At 50.9% G+C, this 22,529-nt stretch overlaps 1 protein-coding gene across 1 annotated transcript in view; it reads right to left on the reverse strand.

Moving 5' to 3' along the window:
• Nucleotides 1–7,125: 7,125 nt before the first annotated feature.
• The window catches only part of CALN1 (calneuron 1), a 529,481-nt gene continuing 514,077 nt past the window's right edge, over nt 7,126–22,529 (reverse strand). Inside the window, exon 6 of the mRNA XM_023246903.2 lies at nt 7,126–14,483. Coding sequence (XP_023102671.1) covers nt 14,356–14,483 — 128 coding nt within the window. The 3' untranslated portion in view covers nt 7,126–14,355. The remainder of the gene's footprint in view (nt 14,484–22,529) is intronic.

The raw sequence follows: 22,529 nt of genomic DNA on the forward strand, positions 1-22,529 counted from the left end.
GGAGGGACAGATTTCTAAATCTCCTGACTCCACCATGTTCTGTGATGTATAAATTTTTGCATCCTTTTACTTATCATTTGCAATTTTGAATCTATAACAAGTCTCTTGCAGACAGCATGTAGTTGGATCATGTTTTGTAAATCTAGTCTGCCAATCTCTATCTTTTAGGGAGTTTAATCCATTTACATTTAATGTAATTACCAACAAGGAAGCATCTCTGTCATTTTACTACTAATTCCTATATGTCTCTTTTGTTCCTAAATCCTCCATTACTACCTACCTTCTTTTGTGTTAGATATGATTTTCCAGTATATCATTTTATTCCCCTATCATTTGTTTTCCTACATTTTTTGAGTTATTTGCTGAGTGGTTTCCATGGGAGTTGTAATTAATATCTTACTTTGTAATAAACTAGTTCAGATTAATACCAGTTAATTTTCAATAGAATATAAATACTTTGCTCCTATAATATCTTGGTCCTTTCATGTTGTCATTTTTACAAATTATACTTTTACACATTATGTGCCCATCAACATAGATTTACAGTGATTGCCTTTATGCAGTTGTTTTTTGAGTCAAATAGAAAAAAAGGAGTTACAAACAAAAATGCATTTATGCTGTCTAGTTCTCTCGATAGAGAATCTGTGATTGAGTTTTTTTCTTTCAACACTTTGACTATATCATACCATTAGCTTTTGGCCTTCATGGTTTCTGATAAGAGACCAGCTGTTAGGCCCTAATCTAACAGCGTTCCCCAGATGAGTTCAAGGACAATCTAGTAAATGTCCCTAGGATGGAGAGTTTCTGGCTCCCTTAAACCACAGTTGTGGGGAGTAATGAAGAGAAGGGACCTTTATTAAATCAGAGAGATGAAGACATAGCTTGTTCTATTTTAGGTCTACTTCAAGTAGACTCCCTACTACTTGTAGTTTGGCAGAGTTATTATGGCTCGGAAGGAGGACTATGAGTTGTTAATCCATTATATTTCTTCATTCAGTCTCATTGGTTCTGAAGTTATTAGGAACTGCCCTTTAAACTCTTATCTTTGGTTTCCAGTGTTGTATTTTCCCATTTTTACATCTGCACGATTATTTTAATAACACTTGGGAGAAGGAAAATGAAGCATTATCCATTATCTTTCAACAATGCATATAACTTCTCGAGTGGCTTTTACACCAAGATAAACAGTGAAGTAAGGAAAAGCATGGAAAAAAAAATACCATAAGAAATTAGAAGCCCTGGGGCAGTTGGCTGGCTCAGTCAACAGAGCATGCAATTCTCCATCTCAGGGTTGTAGGTTCGAGCCCCACATTGGGTGTGGATTACTTAAGAAAATAAAATAAAATCTTGAAAAACAAGAAACTGGAATCCCCTCATGAAAAGCTGTCTTTCTTTGCTCTGTAGAGTGGCAGACAAGAAACTTGTCAAGAGGGCACTAATTTGTATGAATATATAAATCTCTTATAGTTAAGCTAAGGTATCTGTGGTCTCACATTCTTGTGGTTTCAGTTACCTGTGTCAACTGAAGTCTGAAGGCAGATGATAGCACCTCCCGTTGCTATTCATGATGCCTACGTTATTTACCTTCATTTCATCATGAAAGCATTTTATCTTCTCACATCACCATAAGAAAGGTGAATGCAATACAGTAGGATATTCTGAGAGAGAGAGAGAGAGACCACGTGCACGCACGTATTTATTATATATATTATTATAGTTATTTTATTATTAGTTATTGTTGTTCATCTCTTCCTGTGCTTAATTTACAAATTAAACTTTTCATAGGTTTGCATGTATAGGAAGAAACATGGTGTATATGGGGTTTGGTCCTACCTGTGATTTCGGCCATTCACTCGAGGTGTCGGAATGTGTCCCCTGCAGAGAAGGGAGACTACTGTATTTGGAAACTAAAGAACATCCACATAAAGCCACAAGTCATTGCAGGAATCAGATTGCGCGGTGAGGGTCTCGCATGTATATTTCACATCGGTTCTCGCCCTAAAGGCTTCTATCCTGACAGGTGGGTGGAAACTGATTCTCAGGGCCCTCAATATGTGACATGCGGTAATATGTAGCTGCAGTGAGGACATTTGAGAAATGGCTCAGCGCTCAGACACCCTCATAAAAATTCTGGAAGCTCCAAACTTGCTGAGAGAAGGCAGGGGCCGTAGTATTGCCAAAATGAGTCAACCAAAGAAATTTCACTTTTTTTTTTTCTTTTTAACCTCTGGGAAGGGAGTTCAAAGCCTATTATTTCCGAAAGCCAAGCAAAGAAAATTCACTCCAATGATATGGATATTTGACTTTATACTTCTTAGGCAAGATAAACTATTCTTTTGTGTGGGCCGACGTTGAGACTCTTGCCAGCATTCTACTTGGGTTTAATAGGATAGATTAACTCGGAGCTTCCCAGAGTCAAAACAAGCAACCAGCCGAGGTTGCTGAAGTCAGAGCAGTGAGATCTTCCAGAAATCACAGAGGAACCTCAAGTTAAAGAGAAAAACCACAGGAGTTCAACTTGATTTCAACCCTCACATTTCCTGGAAATCATTTGCGAAAACCCAGGTTTGGCAATGAATCTGTTAAATAATTGAGCTAAGGTCAAGATTAGCAATGTGTGTGGTGGGACGGTGGGCTCATGGCCGAGAGTTTGATTGACCAACTGCTTAGGTGTGCACATTGTAGAAGGGCTTTAAATGAGCCCTGTGTTGGGCTGTTCATTTGAGGTGAGAAGAAGCCTCTCGGGATGGTGTCCTGATCCCACAGCCACTGCCGCTGCCTATTTAGGCCCTAGGAAATCCGTAGGTTTTCTCCCCCAGTTGTTTTGCAAGTTGATGGCTACAAAGGAAGCAATCACATGGGGCGCCTGGATGGCTCAGTGGGGCACGCATCCAACTCTTGATCTCAGCTCAGGTCTTGATCTTAGGGTGGTGAGTTCAAGCCCCGTGGGGGGCTCCGCGCTGGGTGCGACGCCTACTTTAAAAAGAAAAGAAAGAAACAATGACAAAGTCCAGCAGCAGGATTTCTTGTAATGTGGAAACTGAGGCACCATACTCTCCATGACACCAGCCTGGGTACCCACTCAGAGATGGCTTTGATTTTACTCCTACCTTCCAGCCCGCCGCTGGCACAAAACCCCCTCATCTGCCCAGTTTCTGCAGAGCCAGGCTGATGCGGGGCGTACATGATACCGACGCCTGAAGGTGAGCAGTTTCCCTGAACTCTGAGTATGGGGACGTCCCCACGCTTGGATGGTGGAAACTAACCAAGACAGGCTGCAGTTTGCTCTCTGGCCGCAAGGTGGAGAAGGAAGAAACGGCTGGGGAAGGTTTGAAAACAAATTTGTTTAGGTGGCTGCCTTTTTTTTTATCGAGGGCAGAGAGACGAAACGGCCACTTGTTTTTCGGCAGCAAAAGCTACTTAGCCCAAATCTATCTGCTACCGGTTGGATACCCCAAATTTGCTCCAATTTATCATGATTTAAATTAAATTCAGTGACTCCCCCACCCCTTCTCAAACCAGAACCCCAGGTCTCCCTCAAGCCACAGCAAGTCAACCACCAGGCACTGTGGCCTCTCTTTCCCCAGTCTGTCTGGGTCCTGACCTCTTCTTCCATCCCCACTCTCACTTTTTTGCGGCCACCATCGCATGTCTCCCCTGGATTAATGCAAAATCTTCCAACAAGTCTCTCAGCCAAGTGCGCCGTGCCTCTGGGCTTTGCACACGCTGATCCCTCTGCCTGTCACATGCCGTCCCCCCTCTGCCCGCCGACTTCTTTGTCCTGCCCCTCCAAGAATTCCCCTACAACAAATATAAATGCGAACAATTTCAGGAAGGTGGCGTATCCGAAGAGGGAGGGGAAGGGAGAATGATAGATCTGAACTGCAGTATCCGAGGCATCTTAACTGTTTTCCTTCTTCAGGGAGGGAGGATGGGTGGGGGGAGGGAGAGAGAGTGTGAGAGCGCTTGCCAGAAATCTCAACCAGAACGTTGACATCTATTAGAAGTGGATGAAAGGTATACTGTTGTCTGTTTTACGTGGGTTTGAGATATTTCGTAATTGAAGAGAAAAAACCTGTTAACCGATGTTCCTCCTTGGTGTTGCTATCTTTTGTGGCGAATCCTTCCATAAGGCTTCTGATCCTGGGCTGTAATCACAGGCTTACCTGTCTGTGCTTTCTATGAGACTCTAAGCCACCCGGGGGTCTTGTTTATGTTTCTATCTGCCTCCTGTTAGTCCCTAGTCGACACCTGCCAGGTACCCAAATAGGTCTGTAAAGAATTGGCCGGATAGTGAAGGCTGGTGCTCCGCGGTGGGGTTGGTGGTGGCAGGTGTTGAGGAAGACCCGCAGACATGAGAGGAGGGATGGGTGTAGACCAGCTGAAAGCCCGGCCCCCATCCCAGCCCAGGGGGACCAAGCGTTAAGGCTGTGAAGACCTTGATCCCGGCTGAGACCAAGCCGGTGGCATAGATGCTGTGGCTTTCAGGGAGGGTGAGGGGAGAGCCAGCGGTGAGCCCAGTTCTTTGGTGCCGGATCCAGTAGGTAGCGCCTTCGAGAAGCTTAAGGCGCTGAACCTAGCGTATCAAGGAGGATAATTCCTAGACCGGCTCGGGGAACTCAGAAATAAACAAACATGTAAACACAGGCTCGCCTGATTTTGACCAAGGCTTGGGAGCCAGGGTGCAGGGGCGGGAGGGGAGGGAAGGCAATGGAGGGGAGGGCGGGCGGGCACAGGAACCTTGTGCTCCCAGAGAATTCAGATATCTGGGCGACATGAGGTAATCTGGTTTATTTAGCAAACACTTATTGAGGACCTACTGGGTGCTGGGCATAATACGACGCGCTAGATATAAAACGATGAGAAAAATAAGTTGTGTGGCTAAGAAGCTTAGTTCAGTCACATGGCCAGGGCTGCTTGCTCATCTGATGACCGGGAGTCTGCACAACCCGCCTCCACCCTGCACACAATCCCCTTCTGGCCGCAGATGCCTCAGGGGCTCCCCAGCCCCCCCAAGTTCTCTTTTCTACGACAGGGCACTTCATCCTTGGAAGAGAAGCCTGGTAGGAGGTACGGAGGGCTGGCGCTGGAGAGACCTTGATCAAGAAGAAACAAGTCTGTGTGGCTCCTGGGCCACGGGGGCTCGAACACGTGAGGATCGGGTCTGGTCCTCTTTGTGCCGAAGGGCCCGGAAGAGCCAAGCCTGTCCCAGGGGGTGGGCTCCTGCCTGCTCTGCCATTGCTTCTGAGAGGCAGGATTTTCTGCCTGGGGCAACCGGGAGCTGGGCCAGTTGCCCCAGATGACAGCCTGAGGCTCACATACACGTGAGCAGCTCAGAGCCTCCCCAGGCCTCTACCTCCTGCTTCTTTGTCTCGTTCAAGGCTGCTTTTGTGCTCATTTTTTATAACGGCCTTATTGAGATATAATTCACACACCAGACAATTCATTCCCCCTTTCCGCTCTGTTTTCTCCTGCTGTCATCCAGATTATTAACCTCAGGGAAGACTGGGGAGGGGGAGTGTCATCTATCCCGCATACACCGCTCCCACCCCTTTGCTTCCTGGCAGCCATGGCTTTGGCTTTGGCAAGGCAGGTGGGGGAAGACCACGAAGCGCCTCCAGTTCAGGAGCCAGCGGCACCTCCCTGGGAGGGAGAGCAGAGGTCTCTGCTGCCCCACACATGTCTCTGCTGCTGTGCTTAGGGCATGTGAGTTACAACTGCAACCCCAGCCTGGGAAATACTTCCCGAGACCGCGTTACTAGGAGCATCACTGAGGGACCGCTCGGGGAGATGGCTCCCGATCCCTGGCCTGCCACTTGAGGCAGCGAACCCAAACAGTCTGAGCCAGCGTGTCCCCTTAGCACAGCCCGGAAGCTCTTCTGCATCGAGGCACCTGCCCTTCTTCCTCATCCTAGGAAATTTGGATGTGAGAGAGCAGGGTTCTGGCTGGCTCTGAGCTGCAGGGCTGATTGCTGAACATCGCTCAAGCCAGAAGAGCTTTCTGGCCACACAAGTGGCCGGCACCACCAAAATTATGGAAAAATCCCCATGGGATTCAAAGGTACGTTCATAACTTGAGGGAGAGCTTTGATTTACCAGGTCTGAGCCAATGTTCAGGCTTCACTGTCTCTGTGGTTCAGGGGTCAGAGATTCGTCGCCCCACCCCACCCCCCGTGGGACTTTTATCCTGCAGGACACTCCATTCCGGGGTAATTACCCCAGAAGAATACATATTCGTGACTAAATGCTCCTTGATGATAAAAAAATATATTAAAAATCAGATCAGAGAGGATAAAATCCAAGTTATTATCACTGGAATTTGCCAGAGGCCCCCCTTAGCAGAGAGAAAACCATGTGTTTTATGCCGAGAACACTCTATTTTTAGAATTTTTAAACCATAACGAATGCTTAGTGATGTTACCTTGTAAGTTGCCCCCCGAGAAGGTGTATAAAATGCAACAGTGAACAAGGGGTCTCCTGGGAGAGTCTACCCAAATGGATACTCAGCTTGTTGCCTCAGTACAAGACATTTGGGGAAATGTGTGAAAAGTGCTTTACTTTTGAAAAGTAAAAAAAAAATAAGAGATGCCCTCATGGTTTCTGGCATCAGGAGGTCAAGGTTCTGGTCCAAACTCAAGCGGGATCTCTTAGTGTCCTTAATCAAGTCACTTAACTTTCTGGTGTTCTTCTTTTCCTTATTGATAGAAGGGAATGGGTGTCCCTTTTTATGCCTGAGAAGCTCCAATAACACTGCAAATTCCAGAAGTTTAAGGGAAAGCTATGTAATGCCTGAATGCTAACATTGGGGAAGAATTTGGCAAATGCAATCCCAAAAGGGTGACACCATTAGCTTGGGTGTCTGCAAATGTCTGCCCCTGGCCAGAAGATGTTTTGTTCTTCTCACCATATGATCCATAACCAGCTTATCCCCCCTTATGCCAATCATTCCCTTCCAAAGCCCGACCGTGAGGACCAGATCCCCAGCCGCTTTCCTGATCCTTGCTTCTAGGAAGAAGGCGATGCCGGACTGCCGTCCAAATGGGTCTGGTCGCCCTCCAGGGTCACAGGAGTGAATTTCGTGACAGGTTTGCAAGCCACACCACAGATAATGAACTGAATCTCTCCTCAAAAGAAAAAAAAAAACTTTTATTTTTTTCTATTGCATAAATAATGGTAAATTAGACTCTTTTTTTTATACAGATTATATATTTACAGACAAGTCTGGTTACAGAAAACATCTGGTAAATATGGCAGTCAGTTTTCCTTTATACACTAAGAGGACATATTAATAATATATACTTCATTGGATTAGTAAGTTGCATGCCAAGTTAATTTATATTAATATTTACATTTTGTATAAAGATTTCCTTTTGACTAGTCTGCTGACTCCCATCACTTAATAGCAGAAATAATCATCTAACACGGAATGAGAAAAAAAAAAAAAAAGGAACATGAATGAGGTAAATGGGAAGACTGTGACCCAGGATTTCAGTCTGAGTGGCCCATTCTGGAAACAAGAGCTGTCAGGCTCCAGGCGTACTGATCCTAGGATCCTCAGCTGTGCTCCAGTCTGCATCCAGCCACTAACTATACTGTGCTTTGAGAAACAAGTCACGTCTCCAGTCTAATGACTCCTAGGCTCACTGACCCCACCCCCTCCCATCCTCAAAAGATGACAGTTTGCCAGCCCACTGCCTGACCAGACTTTCTGGATCTGATTTCCATCCAAGGGCTCGGTCTTTGGTTAGTCCTTGGATAAACAGCTTCTTCTTGGATTTCAAAACTGGCGGTGGGGGGGGTGGAAAGTCAAACCCCACTAAGAAGCCATTCAAGGACCCCTGAAACCAGATTTCCAGGTCAGAAAGGAGGAATATTCTTTGATTTTCTTTGGGGAGAGCCGAGAGACCCTGGCTTGTGTAAGATTCTACCAGGAGCTGAGAGGACCCTTTCCTTTCCGGACCAATCTGGGTCTTTCCAGGGAAGGTCAGTAGGGCTTCTATGAAAACAAGCTTATGTGAAAATCTCAGTCCAATTCAGGTAGAGGTAAAGGGACAGAAACCTAGGATGTTATGTTGTCATGGGGCAGAAGGGCTAGGGATTTTATGCGTCCAGCGGTCACTCTTGTCCTGCCCTCCACCCCTCACCAGGGTCGGTGTTTCCAAAACAGGCACCTGTGCTCAGCATCCCTCAGCCTCCAAGAGACCATCCCGCAGCGGCTGGTCTCCCCAGACTGCTAATCTCATTCTTGACAATCGTGAGAGACGGTGACTCTCCCTTCTGCAGTGTTAGGAATAATTGCAAACCATTATCACATATACCGGAATGGCCAGGAAAAAAAAAAACAAAACAAAAAGAAAAAGAAAAAAGAAATGACCGGAAGTTGTGCTCTTTATTCAGTAGCTTCCAGTTAGGCTTTCTCAGATGGAGAGACACCCACTTTGTCCTGGGATCTGGCTTTGTTTCACTCTACTGATCCCGGAATTCTCATGCCGGTGATCTGCCATCAAGTGATCACATCCCCTTACTTTTCACCCTGGCTAAGCCCATCTTTGATGTTCCCTTGAGTCAGCAAGACCTTAGGGAGTCAACAAAACCTCTTACTTGCAACACACCACGCATTTGACGGAAACCAATTTGCATTGTTTCACCTACAGACAACGGACACCAAAAGAGATCCTTTATTACAACTGCCTCTTGGGACCCGTGTGAGAAAAGAAACCGCCAGTCCCCAGTTCACGCGGGAATCCGGCCCCTCTCAACTCTAGGCATCATCTTGACTTGTTTCAGAGTCACGATGGGCGGGCTCTTTTGGTTTCCCTTTCCTTTTGCTTTAGCGATGAGAGAGCTGAGGCCAGGAAGGGAACGTCACTCAAATGATCGGGCTGGTGGGTGGCCGAAGCACGTGAGGTCCTGCACGCGATCGTGCTCCCTTACGTCTGGCTCTACCCTCCGCTCTCCTGGCCTCAGTTCAACAGGTCTGAGCCCAGGCACAATGCCCCCCGGGGGGGGGGGGGAGGCATTCTGAGCTTGGCAGATGTCCCATCCCCCAAGAAAAGACGAGCTACGGCCTCCACTTGACGTCTGCCACCACCCGTGTCACTGGGGTCAGGTTGATGGGCAGCCCCGTGGCACTCAGTCCCCCGCAGGCCACAGATTCAGGGAAAGCGTCCAGAGACCAGCCTCTGCAGCCCTTCACAATCTTCCTTTCTCTCTCACAGGTCCAGTGATGCAGCAACACCACCCTTGAAGTTTTCATTCCCTGGAATATTCCTTCCTAATTAGCCTCATCCTCTACTCCCCTGGAAAATCCCAGCCCTGCAGCCCTTTCACTCGGACAGTAACTTCTAACATTGTGAGAAGCACTGTTTTGAAAGCCAACCCATCAAGCTCAAGGAAAAGAGGCGGAAGAGGGCTCCACCCACCATGGGTGTTGAACCGATTAAGCTACCCAAAGTCGGGGCGGGCAGGGGGCAGGGGGCTGGGCGAGTCTTGTCCGGGTCCAGAGGGCTATCTTATGGGACTGGCAAAACCTGATTCTTTGCGGCTATTACCTCAAGCCAACGGAATCAAATTAATTTTGCCGCGAAGACTTTCCGAGCTTCGTCACCGCGTCCCTTGAGACCATAGAAAGAGGGTCCCCAAACCAGTGTAAAGTAGAAACCATAGTCATGCGCTGTGGCCATGCGCATTAGCAAACGAGCACGGCCGACTAAGAGAAGTGTGTGGCTGGTGTGTGCATTTGACCTTATTCCTCCCCCAACCAAGTGTCAGTGGCAAGGCCACGTAGCTGAGGACAGTCCCCTGAGTGATTTAGTCAAAGGAAGTATGAAGTGAAGCTGGACAGTTCTGACATTTAGATGGCTGTGGAGACAGGGTCCGCGAGGGGCAGCCCGCCCCTCCTCCACTTTGCTAGTGGTTCAAATAATTCCACTGGAAACCCCTAGCTGCTGAAAAATGTTACTTTGCTATTTCTGATGGATCTTCCCCTCCCCCCCCCAACCCCTTCCGGGACGGCCGAGTAATGAGGAGGTGAGGAAAGACGGCTATGGCGAGGGCTTAAGGTTCCAGACTCTTAGCCCCGTGAGGATCCCTGAAGAGGCCAACGGGAAAGTTGTGAACTCGGGTCACTGCAGACAGACGTTCTCCAGAGAGTAGTCCTCCTGGGAATACAACCGGTCTGTGCCCGAGTCCGGAAGCCTAGGCTCGGCCCGTCTGTATCATCGTGGCGCTATGGGAAAAGGGACTGTTCCCTGCAGTGGGGTTCCAGATCTCCCTACAACTCCGTGGAGCAGGGTGAGTAATACTATCGCCATGGGCTTTTGGAGAAACAGTGCAGTGAAATGACCCAGTCTGGTTGGGGACCTCCAGCTGGGAGGAGCAGAGCTCAGCAGCGACCGCGACCATGGAGAGAAAATGGCACAGCAGAAACAGGGTTTCATGACATGTAGCCACACACGTGGCCAGGCCAGCCAACCCCAGGACCTGTGCTTGGCCATCACACCCTCCCTCCTCAGTCATGGTCCCGGGGAGGCTGCCAGCTACAAGCTAAGAGCAAAACTCGCTTTGATTTATAACCTGAGTCTGGACTGAAGCCTAGAGAAGGCATTTAGAATGAACGAGAAATTTCCCCCTCCCAGTTCTTAGATGCATCACTTAACGATTCTCTGCGTGGGAGGTGAGGGGCATGACCCTCAGCATGACCTTGCCAGCTTTCACTAGGTTCTCTGGCTAACCGCGACAGACCACTCGTCATGTGCGACTTGAGACGGGGGACAGGTATGGAGAAAGGACACGCCTCGCGGTACACCTCTTGTTCTCTGCGAATAAAACACCTAGAAAGTTCAGAAGCCTCTGGGCTTGCCTAAGACCCCACGTAAACCTCAGTTCACTTCAGTTCACATTTCTGGCTTGTGGGAGAGCCGTCTCAACAGGCCAACAGATGCTTTTAAAGATTGAGGCTTAAAATATTTTTTGCCTTCCAAATGACATTTCTGCCTTTTCGCCCAGATGAAGGGGTCCTTGCTCTGGGCCCTGGAAAGGGTGGGGGGGGGGGGAGGCGGGGGGGGAGAATACCACCCGGCTTTCAGGTAGCTCCTGTTCTGAGCACATGGAAGGACGGTTTCAAAACACCAGAGAAGGCAGAGAAACCGCCAGATTTTTTTGAGAGTAATTTACCCCACCAGGGGGGATATGGGTGCACGGAGCCCGGTGTTCTTTAAGAAAATGTTCCCTATTTTTGTGTGCCTTGGCAAACTCAGGGTGGAATGCGAGGGTTGCCATGGCAACATCACCCCCCCCTCTTTTTTTTTACAGATTGGTCACGTGGGACCCACGCACATTCTGGAAGCCACTTCTAATAGTTCCCATGCTGGGTCCTGTCTGGGGGCTCTGTCTGCTTCTGGAGTGATAGGAGACAGCTTTTTTGTGGGGCCAAGGGGACCAGGGTCTGCATCCCTTCCTTGTCCCCCTAGCAAAATGCCTCCCCGATCATCCCTTGTGTGGTCTGGGGGGCACGTGTTCTTACAGCAAGAATGAGCCACGCTTTAACCATGAGCATCATAAGTGCTGTGTGTGTGCGTGGTGGGGGTGGGGGGGGCACGGGGCTGAAGTAGCTCTGGAATGGACAGGACCTGGGGTGGGGCTGCAGAAAGTCAACATCTTAAGTCTTAGAATCCCGACACCTCTGAAAGACTGTCCAGGCAAAGCAGCCAGGGCTCACCTCGCAGACACAAGCTCTCGCCTCCCAAAGGGTCAGGAGCGCCTCTAACTCTGGGCTGTCTCCCCACACTTCAGCTCCTGGGTGCCATGCGTGACGCCACCATGGTGGCAGGTCAATTCCAGCCCACCCCAGAGGAAAGTTCTATAGCTTCCTTTTTGTCCTCTCTCCCTGCAAGGGATGCCTGCTCCTCGAATCCCTCCTGGGTAGGATTCGCGGGTCACTGGGAGAGGAAAAGGGTCCTGTTCAGGGAGAGGATGCTGAGGCCTCGAACAGGCTGTTGGTGCCTCTCCAGAGCTCTCTTTACTCTCCGCCCCTGCACAGTGCCTCATTTCTCTTCTAAGCCGCACATCCTTCGGGGACCCGGTTCTCCAGGGGGAGGCACAGAACTTGCAGACAGCCAGCCTTTGAAGAAGCGTTGCGATCCCCTCTCACGGGGCAGCGGCCTTTGGGAGTCCTCCCGGGGTCTCTATTTAGTCTACTTTGGCTCCCCAGGAGGGCACGGCCTAGAGGTTCAGGGGGTCCTTCCCATCCAAGTCCAGTTGTGGGCGGGGGGGAAGGTAAGCCGCTTGGGGCAAAACCTAATGACGCAGTCGTCTTCTGTGTTAGTGTTCTGCGCTCGGACCTGTCCTCCTTCTGGAAGCCCATCCTGAAGGGACCGTGGGGAGTTGGGCAGGGGGAGAGAGAGGAGGCAGACGTGCACTGGGTATTGTGGCAGGGTGGAGCGGGCAAGGGGGAGAGGCAGGCTGTTGCCTTCCTTGGCCTGGAAGGAACTCCCGGTAAGACTCTGGGCATTTTCCCAGCAGGACCCTCAACCCCCAGGGCTCTCGGGAGCTCACACCTGCTCCGTACTATGGCTCAAACCCTAGTTTTACTTGTGCTCATCAGGAATATTTGCGGGCTCCCACCGTGGGGAAGTTTCTACAGCTGCCCCCAACCCCCCCCCCCCCCAGGCTGCTGCAGGAAGTGCTTGCAGAGTCGAACTGGAAGAAGACCCTGAAAGGACAAGTCAGGTTGGAAAAGGCAGAAAGGGAGAAAACGGAGAGGGAGGGGCCCCTGAGGGAGGGGTTCAGGGGACCCCCCCCCCCGCAAAACCTAGAGATGAGACATTCTGGCACCTCCATACTGGAAGACAGGGGAAAAGGGAGAGGGAAAAAGCACGTAGCTTCAGGATGCAGTGGAAAGAAAGGGGCGGGACACCATTCTACTACAGAAATAAAGACCTGAGCTTGGAAAAGTGCAAAGGAAAACACGGCATGGAAAGGTTATGGGCCGATCGGACTGTGCAAGCTTGAATCAATAGCGGTGGCTGATGCGGCGTCTGGGAAAAGTCGGGAAACTACAGGTTGGCATGCCACTGAAGAGGGACCCTGGGCTTCGGGTCCCTCCCCCCCAGCAGAAGTACTCCGCAGGCGGGAGCGAATTACCTGCTGGCTGCGCTGCTTCACGTCTCTTTGTTTCCCCGGGTGGGGGGAAAACGAGTCAGTTGCAGAATCTGACCGCTGCAAGAGGTGATGTACGTTTCCGTCTTTCCACTGTGGACCGTGTTTCTCTTTTGCTCGGGGGAGGACTAACAAAGCAAGTCGGAAATGGAGGAGAAGATGAGGTGCTCGAGGCCCTTCGCTGACGGAGGTCTGCTGGCACGGAGGCGGGTTCGGGCTCCGCGACTCCGGGCGAGTGGGGTGTGAGGGTCCCAGGCCCTCCCCGCACCCCCCACCCCCGAACTACCTGGCCCACCCGAAAGAGGCGGGGACGCATGTCGGAGGACGAGCTTATACCGGGAGTAAGCGATTAGAAAGGGGGATGTCACACACGAAGGAGCCCAGTATATACGTCTGTCTACATGTCTGTGTTACAGGGATGCCCACGAGAATGCTTTTTTTTTTTTTTTTTTCCACTAATGGCAGCACAGGTGGCAAAAGCCGGGAGAAAGGCTCTCTGCAGATTCCAAAATGCTGGTGCGCGATGGGCTCTAGGAACAGAAAGCCAAGTGCCGACGGAAACCGAGAGCTCCCCAACTCTGCCAACAAGAGTCCTCTGGAAAAGGCAGTAAGAACGGAAGCGAAGGGGTGCGGCGCTGCACCCCGCTCGATGGCTTTCCCCTCACGCCTTGGGGTGGGGGGTGGGGGTGGGGGCTCCACTGGGTGGAGGAAGGAAGCCCCCTCTTCCGTAGCAACCCAGCAGCCAGCCTCTTAGGACTGAGGGTTCCCGCAGCCGGGAGTCTCCAGGGGACCCCTGGGGTTGAAAGGACGGGGGGGGGGGGGGCACGGAGGTGGCCGCGGGCTGACGCCTCGCCCTTGCTCTCTTAACACCGCCAGCCTGGGTGGCCCCTGGAATCCCGGGATGGAAATGAAGTCTCTCTTCAGAGTTCCTAGGGGTGGTTGAAGCAGTCACTGGGAACTCCTGGCTATTTTATTGCATTAGGAAACAAAACCATTAAAGCATTTAAGACAGCCCTTTGGTGTCCCTGCCAAGGAGATGAAGTGAATGGGCAACACCTGTTGCACTGCAGCCTTGGGGGGTCTTCGCCCGGGACGTGCCTGGTCTGCAACCGTATCTGCTTTTGCGGAGGAACAGAGTCTGCCCGCTGGGCATGCGCATGCGCGGTGAGCTGGGCACGCAGCCCGGTGGGGGGCGGCCTACTCCATGCCGCTCCGGAGGATCTGGTTGGCCGCGATCAGCATGACGCTTATGATGAAGGCCATGGCGAAGGCGCAGATGAGGCTCTTGCGGACGCAGGTCTGCCTGTTCTGTTTCTGCGCATGCACTGGGGTGGGAGGTGGGGGTGGGGGAGCGGAGGGCAAGGAGACGCGGGGTGGGGGTGGGGGAGTGGGGAGAGGGGGGAGAGAGAAGACAGAAATGACACAGTGAGACAGGCTGACCATCTCCTCGTCAACAAGCCCAGTTCCGAGGCTGAAGACGGGTCACACCGACAAGCATGCCCCGGACCATCCTCGGACACTGAACACCACGTCCTCTGGCAAACCGTGCGAAACAGTCAAAACTTGACCAGAAGCCAAGAGAGATGTGATGCTCAGAGGAGGGTACAAACTTCCGGGTGCAGTAGAGCGCCAGGGACTTTCTGCGCAAGAAGAGAAATGTAACGTTTTGGAGTTTCGCAAAAGGCACCGTCCGGCCCCGGCTGTGTCGGTTTCTGCAGAGCGCCGGGCTCCCATTTCTGAGGCAGCTGCTAGATTCAGATGCTTCCCTACGGATTCACGCTGGGCCGGAAGCAGCTTACCTTCCGGAATTGTTCTTGGGTGGCTGCTGGGCGGGATGACCCTAAATGACTTCTGGCATTACTTGAGTTACGCACGCCGGGGGGGGGGGGGGGGGGGGGGGAGGGGGGGTTCTAAGGTGGGGTCCCTGGGCAAGCAGCATACACATCCCTGGGAGGTTTTTTTTAAAAAATTTTTTTTAATGTTTATTTATTTTTGAAGGAGAGACAGAACATGAGCGGGGGGAAGAGCAGAGAGAGAGAGGGAGACACAGATCCAAAGCAGGCCCCAGGCGCCGAGCTGTCGGCACAGAGCCCGCCGTGGGGCTCGAACTCACAAACCGCGAAATCATGACCTGAGCCGAAGTCCGACGCTTAACCGACTGAGCCGCCCAGGCACCCCCATCCCTGGGAGCTTACTAAAAATGCAGGTGCTCATGCTGGACCCCACGCCCAGTCTACCGAATCAGAAACTCCAGGGATGGGGCCAGTGATCTGTGTTTAACCAGGTGATTTCGGTGAAGTCCACATGCTGGGTGGACAGGACCGGTGGGAACCCAGGAGAGAGTCACAAAGCTCTGTCAAGACCTCGCACAGGCAGGGCGTCCCCGCCCCCACATCCTGCGGCACCAGGGGTCTGCCCTTGGGTCCTGGGATTGTATTCTTTTCATCCTTTTGTTGGGCTACGTCTTGCAACAGCATTTTTATAAGGCCCTTAAGAAACCATTGGTAGGTCTGCATCAGTTGGGAAAGTAATATGGACCAGAGACAGAGAGATGGAAATCACCAGAAAGTAAAGTTTTGGTCAAGTGTGCCGAGGCAGAACAGATTTCTCTTCCAGGCATTGCTTCCTACACCAGAACTTCTTTTCCTTCTTTGAGTCTGCACCACCCCCTCCCCTCCCCGTCTGTCTGTGCATCCGTGATCTTTGCACACAGTTTACCACTTAGCGTGTGAAAGAAATCTGTGCCCTGGAGGCAGCTGGGAAGCTGTGTACAGCAGAGCTACTCACTGGACCAGTGGCAACAGCACCATCTGGGAGTTTGATGTAAATGTAAATTCTTGGGTCCCACCGCAGAATTCCTGAATCAAAATCTCTGGGGGTGAAGGCCAGGAATTTATGAATAAATAAGTTCTTCGGGTGATTAGGGAATTGCTAGGCCCCACCCCCAGAATTTTTGATTCAGTAGGACTAGGTGGGGCCAAAAAATTTGATAGAGTTTGAGTTGTTGGGGACCTGACAGGTGTGTGTGTGTGTGTGTGTGTGTGTGTGTGTGTGTGTGTGTTAGGGACATAGGGTGGGGGGTATCAGGGAAGATGGTTCTTCAGATTCAGACGTTAAGAAACCCAATGCCAGGGGGCACCTGGGTGGCTCAGTCGGTTGAGTGTTTGACTCTTGATTTTGGCTCAGGTCATGATCTCATGGTTGCGAGGTCGAGCCCCACTTCTGTACTGACAGCATGGAGCCTGCTTGGGATTCTCTCTCTCTCCTTCTCTCTCTCTCTCTCTCTGCCCCTCACCTACTCACGCTCTCTCCTTCTCTCTCAAAACAAATAAATAAACTTAAAACAAAAAGAAAGAAACCCAATGCCAGAAGAACAGCAGAACATTTTCAGATTACCTTCCATTTTGAAAAGAGGTCCTTCTGCTGGACATCATACTCTACCTTTGCAAACCTCCAGCTGAGGGAAAGTGGTTTTTCTTTGGATCGGATCGGATTATGGCATGGAGAGAGGAGGTGTGTGTGCGGGCGCGGGGGAAAGAAATGCAATTTCCCTTCACATTGCTTGCAATTTCTCTGTACGAAAGAAGAATGGCAAGAGAAAAAGGTCAAGGTAGGGTCCACATGCCGTTCAAGAACCTAAAAATCATTCAATTTCAAGTACGTCTTCCCCTTGACATTCGGGGGCTCCTCTGAAATCCCTGGAAATCACAGGGAAGGAGCGGGAAGCCGGGGATGTTTCCAAAGACAAATGGAGCTTTCTCTAAGAGAAGGGGTGTCGGGGGCTTGTCAGGGGGCCTCTGTAAATTACATCAGGAGGGTTTCTCCAGCAAGCCACGTTTCACAGAGACCCAGGGCCCCGTGACGCAGCTCTGCCCCCACCCCCAACACTTGTTGATTATTTCTGCACTCTTAGGTGCTGTCTTTTTTTGTTTTAATGTTTTTATTTATTTTTGAGAGAGGGAGAGAGAGAGAGCAGGAGCGGGGGAGGGGCAGAGAGAGAGGGAGACCCAGAATCCGAAGCAGGTTCCAGGCTCCGAGCTGGCAGCACAGAGCCTGACGCGGGGCTCGAACTCACGAACCATGAGATCGTGACCTGAGCCAAAGTCGGACGCTCAACCGACTGAGCCACCCGGGTGCCCCTCTTGGGTGCTGTCTTGTTATCTTTAATCCTGGATCCCCTGGGCTTTTGCTTCCCTTGGGTGATTGAAAGTATTTTTGGTTCCGTTCTCAACTTGCTGATCATGTCTGGGTCTTAGAATCTTACAAATTCTTACCCAGAGGAAGAAGATTTCTTTGGTGCCAAGATGCCCCTGTCCCAGGACTGGGCAAATATATATAAAAAAAAAAAGTGCCAGCCCTCCCTCGGTAAGGAAAAAAGGAGGTGGCGTTTAAGAAGGAAAGAGCCAGGGCTGAAAATAGGAGGATGGGAAAGTGGCGTATCTGGTACTTTCTAAGGGCTGGCTAATTTATTCTGGGAAGTTCCTCAGCATAAACATGCTTCTGAAGGCAGTCATCTACTTTCCTTCCTGGGGGCTAGCGAAGGCCGAGAAAAATTGTGTGATTACGCTGAGGGAGAAATTTTTGGCTGAAGCCCTTCTTTGTGAAGGACACTCAGAAAACAAGGTTACAGGCGACAGGATTATCCCGCAGGAGAGCGGCTGCACCTTTGATCTGAAAATCCTTCAAAGCAGTAGGAGGGGAGAGATAAGGCAGGAGGAAAGGCCTGGAGACCTAATAGGGTGTACTTGAGGCCGTGCAAATCCCAGTCTAGACCAAAGTCCTATAAGCGGGGTGGCACTCCCAGCTTGCTCCTCTCGGTGGCCCTGAAACATCATCATTTCAGCCTCTGTGCCTCCACGAGAATCCTGTGACATCCAGTTCTCACGTTGTCATAAATCGTGTGGCAGAGTAAAAAAAGTCATGATTTCGGAGCCAGACCCAAGTCTAAATCATAGCTATTCCACCTCTCGGCTGTGTGACCTTGGGCAAGCAAAACTTCCTCCGGCCTCAGTTTCCTCATCTATAAAATGGGAGTAGTAAAAACTGCCTTGTTGTGAAGACTGAGGATATATGAAGGTACTAGGGCATGTTTGTGCCCACGGAGTGCCAATTCTCTTTTGTAAACCTTTAAAAACTTTTTTAATGTTTATTTTTTGCGAGAGGGGGGAGGGGGAGAAAAATGTAGGGGGGGGAGGGGCCGAGAAAGGGAGACAGAGAATCCCAAGTGGGCTCCACGCTGACAGCAGAGAGCCGGATGCGGGGCTTGAACTCACGAACCGTGACATCGGGACCTGAGCCGAAGTCGGACACTTAACCTACTGAGCCCCCCGGGCGCCCCCGGAAACCTTTTCAAAACTTGCCTTCACTTACTGAACCCCGCCTGAGTAGGCCAGGCGCACGCCGCGTGCTCTACACGTGTCATCACAGACCTGCATGGTGGCCGTCCCCGTGAGAGCCGGGTGTGTGACTGTCCCTTGACAGGTGGGAGCCTCTGAAGCTCCACGAGGTGGAGTCCAAGTTCATTTGGCCAATGGCGCAGGTGGGGCTCGGGCCAGGGTCTGGTTCTAACACCCGGGTTTAAAACTTCTGCACAAACTCTGCCTTCTTGACCTTTCGCTTAGCGACAGGACACTCGGCGATAGGAAGATCCAAAGAAAAGCCACTTCAAACCCCTGATGTGCTTGTCGGTACAGCCCGTCCCGGGTGAATGTGTTTGTTGATAATAATTCAAGGCCCGTCTTCGGCTCTCACACATTTGCACTGTGCTACCGTTTGGGGTTTTACTCTGTGTCTAGGGTTTGCTTCCCCAGCAGAACTCCGGCTCAGCCCGGGATGACCTGTGACTCCGGGTTAGCGCTTCTCTTAACCACCGCGGAGGAACAGCCCCGGGGCAAGCGACTGAACCTCTCTGAGCCTCAGTTTCTCTCTCTGTGCAAGGAGGTGAGGCTAACTGTTCCGCTAAGGTCGAGCATCATCTCAAAGATGAATGAGCGGATACAAAAAGTGAAACCCACACCCAGCTGTGAATTGCCAGGGAAGTGCAAGACGTCCTTGTGTCCCCTGAGGGCTGGAGGAAAGGTCTGCTCATTCTTCTCCCGGGCTGGAGTGAGCATCCGAGCAGTGCTCCCAGACCTTTGCCGTGGTCCCTTCCCTCGTGAATTCGTTCCGGGCTGCAGTGAAACTCACCTTCCCAAAGCAGCACTTAGTATGCGCCACGGATTCCCGCAACCTTTCTGCAAACGCTTTCTTGCTGGGGAAGCGCGTGCCATCCAGCATCTCAGCTCAGCTGGGAGGACCGCCGACCGCCTCCTGTCCCTTTCCCACCTCTGCTCCTAGACCACTGTGGCTCCTTGTCGAGCAGCTTCTGTTTCAGGCGAGCAGGGGTCCCCACGCATCCCCACACGAGACTGTGCGATGCCGTCCAAGGCTTGGCGCCCGTTCTCTCTGCTGGGGGTGCCCGCTGACCTTCCCTCTCATTTCTTCTGGGCGTACCCCAAACCTCTCTTCCCTAGGAGGCTTCTCCTGAATGTCTTGCTCTCATAGAGCCTGATCTTTAAATTTTTATAATGATCGGACTCTTTTTTTTTTAATGTTTATTTATTATTTTGAGGGAGAGGGACGGGGAGAGAGAGAGAGAGAGAGAGAATCCCAAGCAGGCTCCGCACCAGCAGCGCGAAGCCCGGCGTGGGGCTCGAGCCCACGAACTGTGAGATCACGACCTGAGCTGAAACCAAGAGTCGGATGCCTCACCGACGGAACCACCCAGGCGCCCCATGGACTGGTCTGTCAATACTTGCTTATTTTTAATTGAGATGGCATTCCCACACTGTAACATTCAGCCTTTTAGCATAGACAGTTCAGTGGCATTCACCTGGTTGGGAAAGAATCCCCACTACCCAATTCCAGAATGTGTTCGTCACCCTAAAAAGAAACGCCACGCACGTTAGAAGTCACGCTTCGTCCCTTCATTCCTGCCTCCCCAGCCCCTGGCAGTCGCTAATCTCCTTTCTGTCTCTCTGGAGATACCTAGTCCGGGCATCGGGCATAGCAGATACATGCAAATGTACAACGTGTAGCCTTTTTCGTCTTACATCTTTAACTTGGCCCAGCCCATGCATGCTGTAGCATGTGTTGGTCCTTTATTTCTCTTTGTGCCACCTTTTGTTTCTCCGCTCACCAGCTGACGGACGTTTGGGTTGTTTCCAGTTTTGGGCAATTATGGATAATGCTGCTAGAACATTCTTATACAAGTTTTCGTGTGGACGTGTTTCCAGCGCTCTTGGGTACAGATCCAGGTAGGAGTCCAATTTCTGGGTCATATGGTAACTCTTTTCGAGGAACTTGCAACTGAACACGGAAAATGGCAAGAATGTATCATGCCGCTGGCAATCTTTTCCATGTTTCTCTTCCCATGGCGCCCGAGCTCTCTTTCCAGCAGAGTGGTTGACATAGGAGCCCAGAAGGAACATGGGGGGAAATTGACACAGGAGCACATAGAAGTGGGGTCTCCAGTTTTCTTGAAAGCTTGGTAGCAAGTCCTGAACACCTACAGACTCCTGGATGCTATATGGCAGGACCTGGGTTTGTGAGCTCAAGCATCAGACAGGTTTTGCTTTGTTATTTTACCAGATTTAGGGGCGCCTGGGTGGCTCGGTCGGTTGGGCGGCCGACTTCAGCTCAGGTCATGATCAGGTCTGTGGGTTCGAGCCCCGCGTCGGGCTCTGCGCTGACAGCTCAGAGCCTGGAGCCTGCTTCGGATTCTGTGTCTCCCTCTCTCTTTCCCTCTGCCCCTCCCCTGCTTGCTCTCTGTCTCTTTCTCAAGTAATAAACATTCAAAACAAAACAAAGAACAAAACAGATTCACACTGCTCCACTCGGCAAATGACAGGCAGTGACTCTTGGGAGTTTTCTCCTGGAGTCTGCACGGATTTTGCCACGGACTGGCTGGGTGACCCTGGACGTATTGGGCTCATAATCCCTCTGGCTCAGTCTCTTCGAAATGGGGCTGCGTGTCTGGAGGCTTTGGCTCCCAAATGAGGCGAACCAGAATCATAACAATTCTGATTAATTGCCCCCACACAGACCTCTATGTAAGTGATATTTCTGGCAGGGAGCTCGGGGCTCAGGAATGTTTAAAAACAAAACAATACAAAACCCATCTTAGGTGATTCTCACAATGAGCCAGACCTACCAAGTCTGGGAGCTATTACTGCTCTGTGATCCTTCCAGGTCTCACATTTTATGATTTTATGAAACTGAATATTTCCATAGCCTAAAGTGGAACTAATTAAGAGCTCCTGAAAGTGAATATTCTTTTTTTTTTTGTCATTTTTAAAAAATATTTTTAGTTACTCTTGAGAGACCGAGAGAGCGAGGGAGCGAGCACGAGCGGGAGAGGGGCAGAGAGAGAGGGAGACCCGGAATCCGAAGCGGGCTCCAGGCTCCGAGCTGTCAGCACAGAGCCCGACACGGGACACGAACTCACGACCTACGAGATCATGACCTGAGCCGAAGTCGGACGCTCAACCGACTGAGCCACCCGGGTGCCCCTGAAAGTGAATTTTCTATACATCAGCGAGACCAAGAATGCTCAGGTACCCCAGGCAAGACCTGCAGACAGAGATAGATGATGTGGCCGAATAGCAGTGAGACTGCCATGTTTTATGATACCTGTTAAGGGGAAGAAGGGCCACCCCTCCTTCTGGCTCCTTCTCTACCATAAAATCGTCTCAGGTTTCTAGCCATGGGACGGCCAGGTCTTGCCTGGAGGGTTCCACTGTGGACCCTTGGTGAGGTGGCCAGGTGTTGTTCTGGCCTTTCCGACAGACCTTCCTCTTCTGGGAACGTAATTCATCTTTTGGTTTGGGGATCTGTAGCTCCGTCTTCAGACCGATTGAACTCTTGGTCCAGGGCTCCACCTTCCCCCTGCAGCAAACCAGACTGGCCAAGTAGAGTGTGCCAAGCTCTTGGCTGGGTTCAGGGTTAGGCATACGGGCCAAGCAGGATTGATGGGAGCCCCTTCTTGGAATGGAGGTGAATCTTCAGGGAGAGAATCCTGTCACTTCGGGGAGAGACAGCCTGCCCAAGAACGAAGCCAACAGAGAGGAAAGAAGGACAGAGACTGGGAAGGAGACAGTGACAGACTGGGGGTCGGGAGGACGAGGGAATGTCGCTTGAGCTCTTTCGATCCACGTCAGCCAGAGTTCATCCCTTTGCCAATATTTTTTAGTTTAAGGGCGTCTGGGTTGAGTTGCTGCTACTTAAAACCAAGAGTCCTGACTGGTACTTTTAGCACCTCCGATGTTGGCATCGACTTGACTTTAAGAGTGAAGGTGTCAAGAAGAATGTTCAAACCCTGCACATTTGGTCCC

This window comes from Felis catus, chromosome E3 (assembly GCF_018350175.1).
Source record: "Felis catus isolate Fca126 chromosome E3, F.catus_Fca126_mat1.0, whole genome shotgun sequence".
NCBI classification, from domain to species: Eukaryota; Metazoa; Chordata; class Mammalia; order Carnivora; family Felidae; genus Felis; species Felis catus.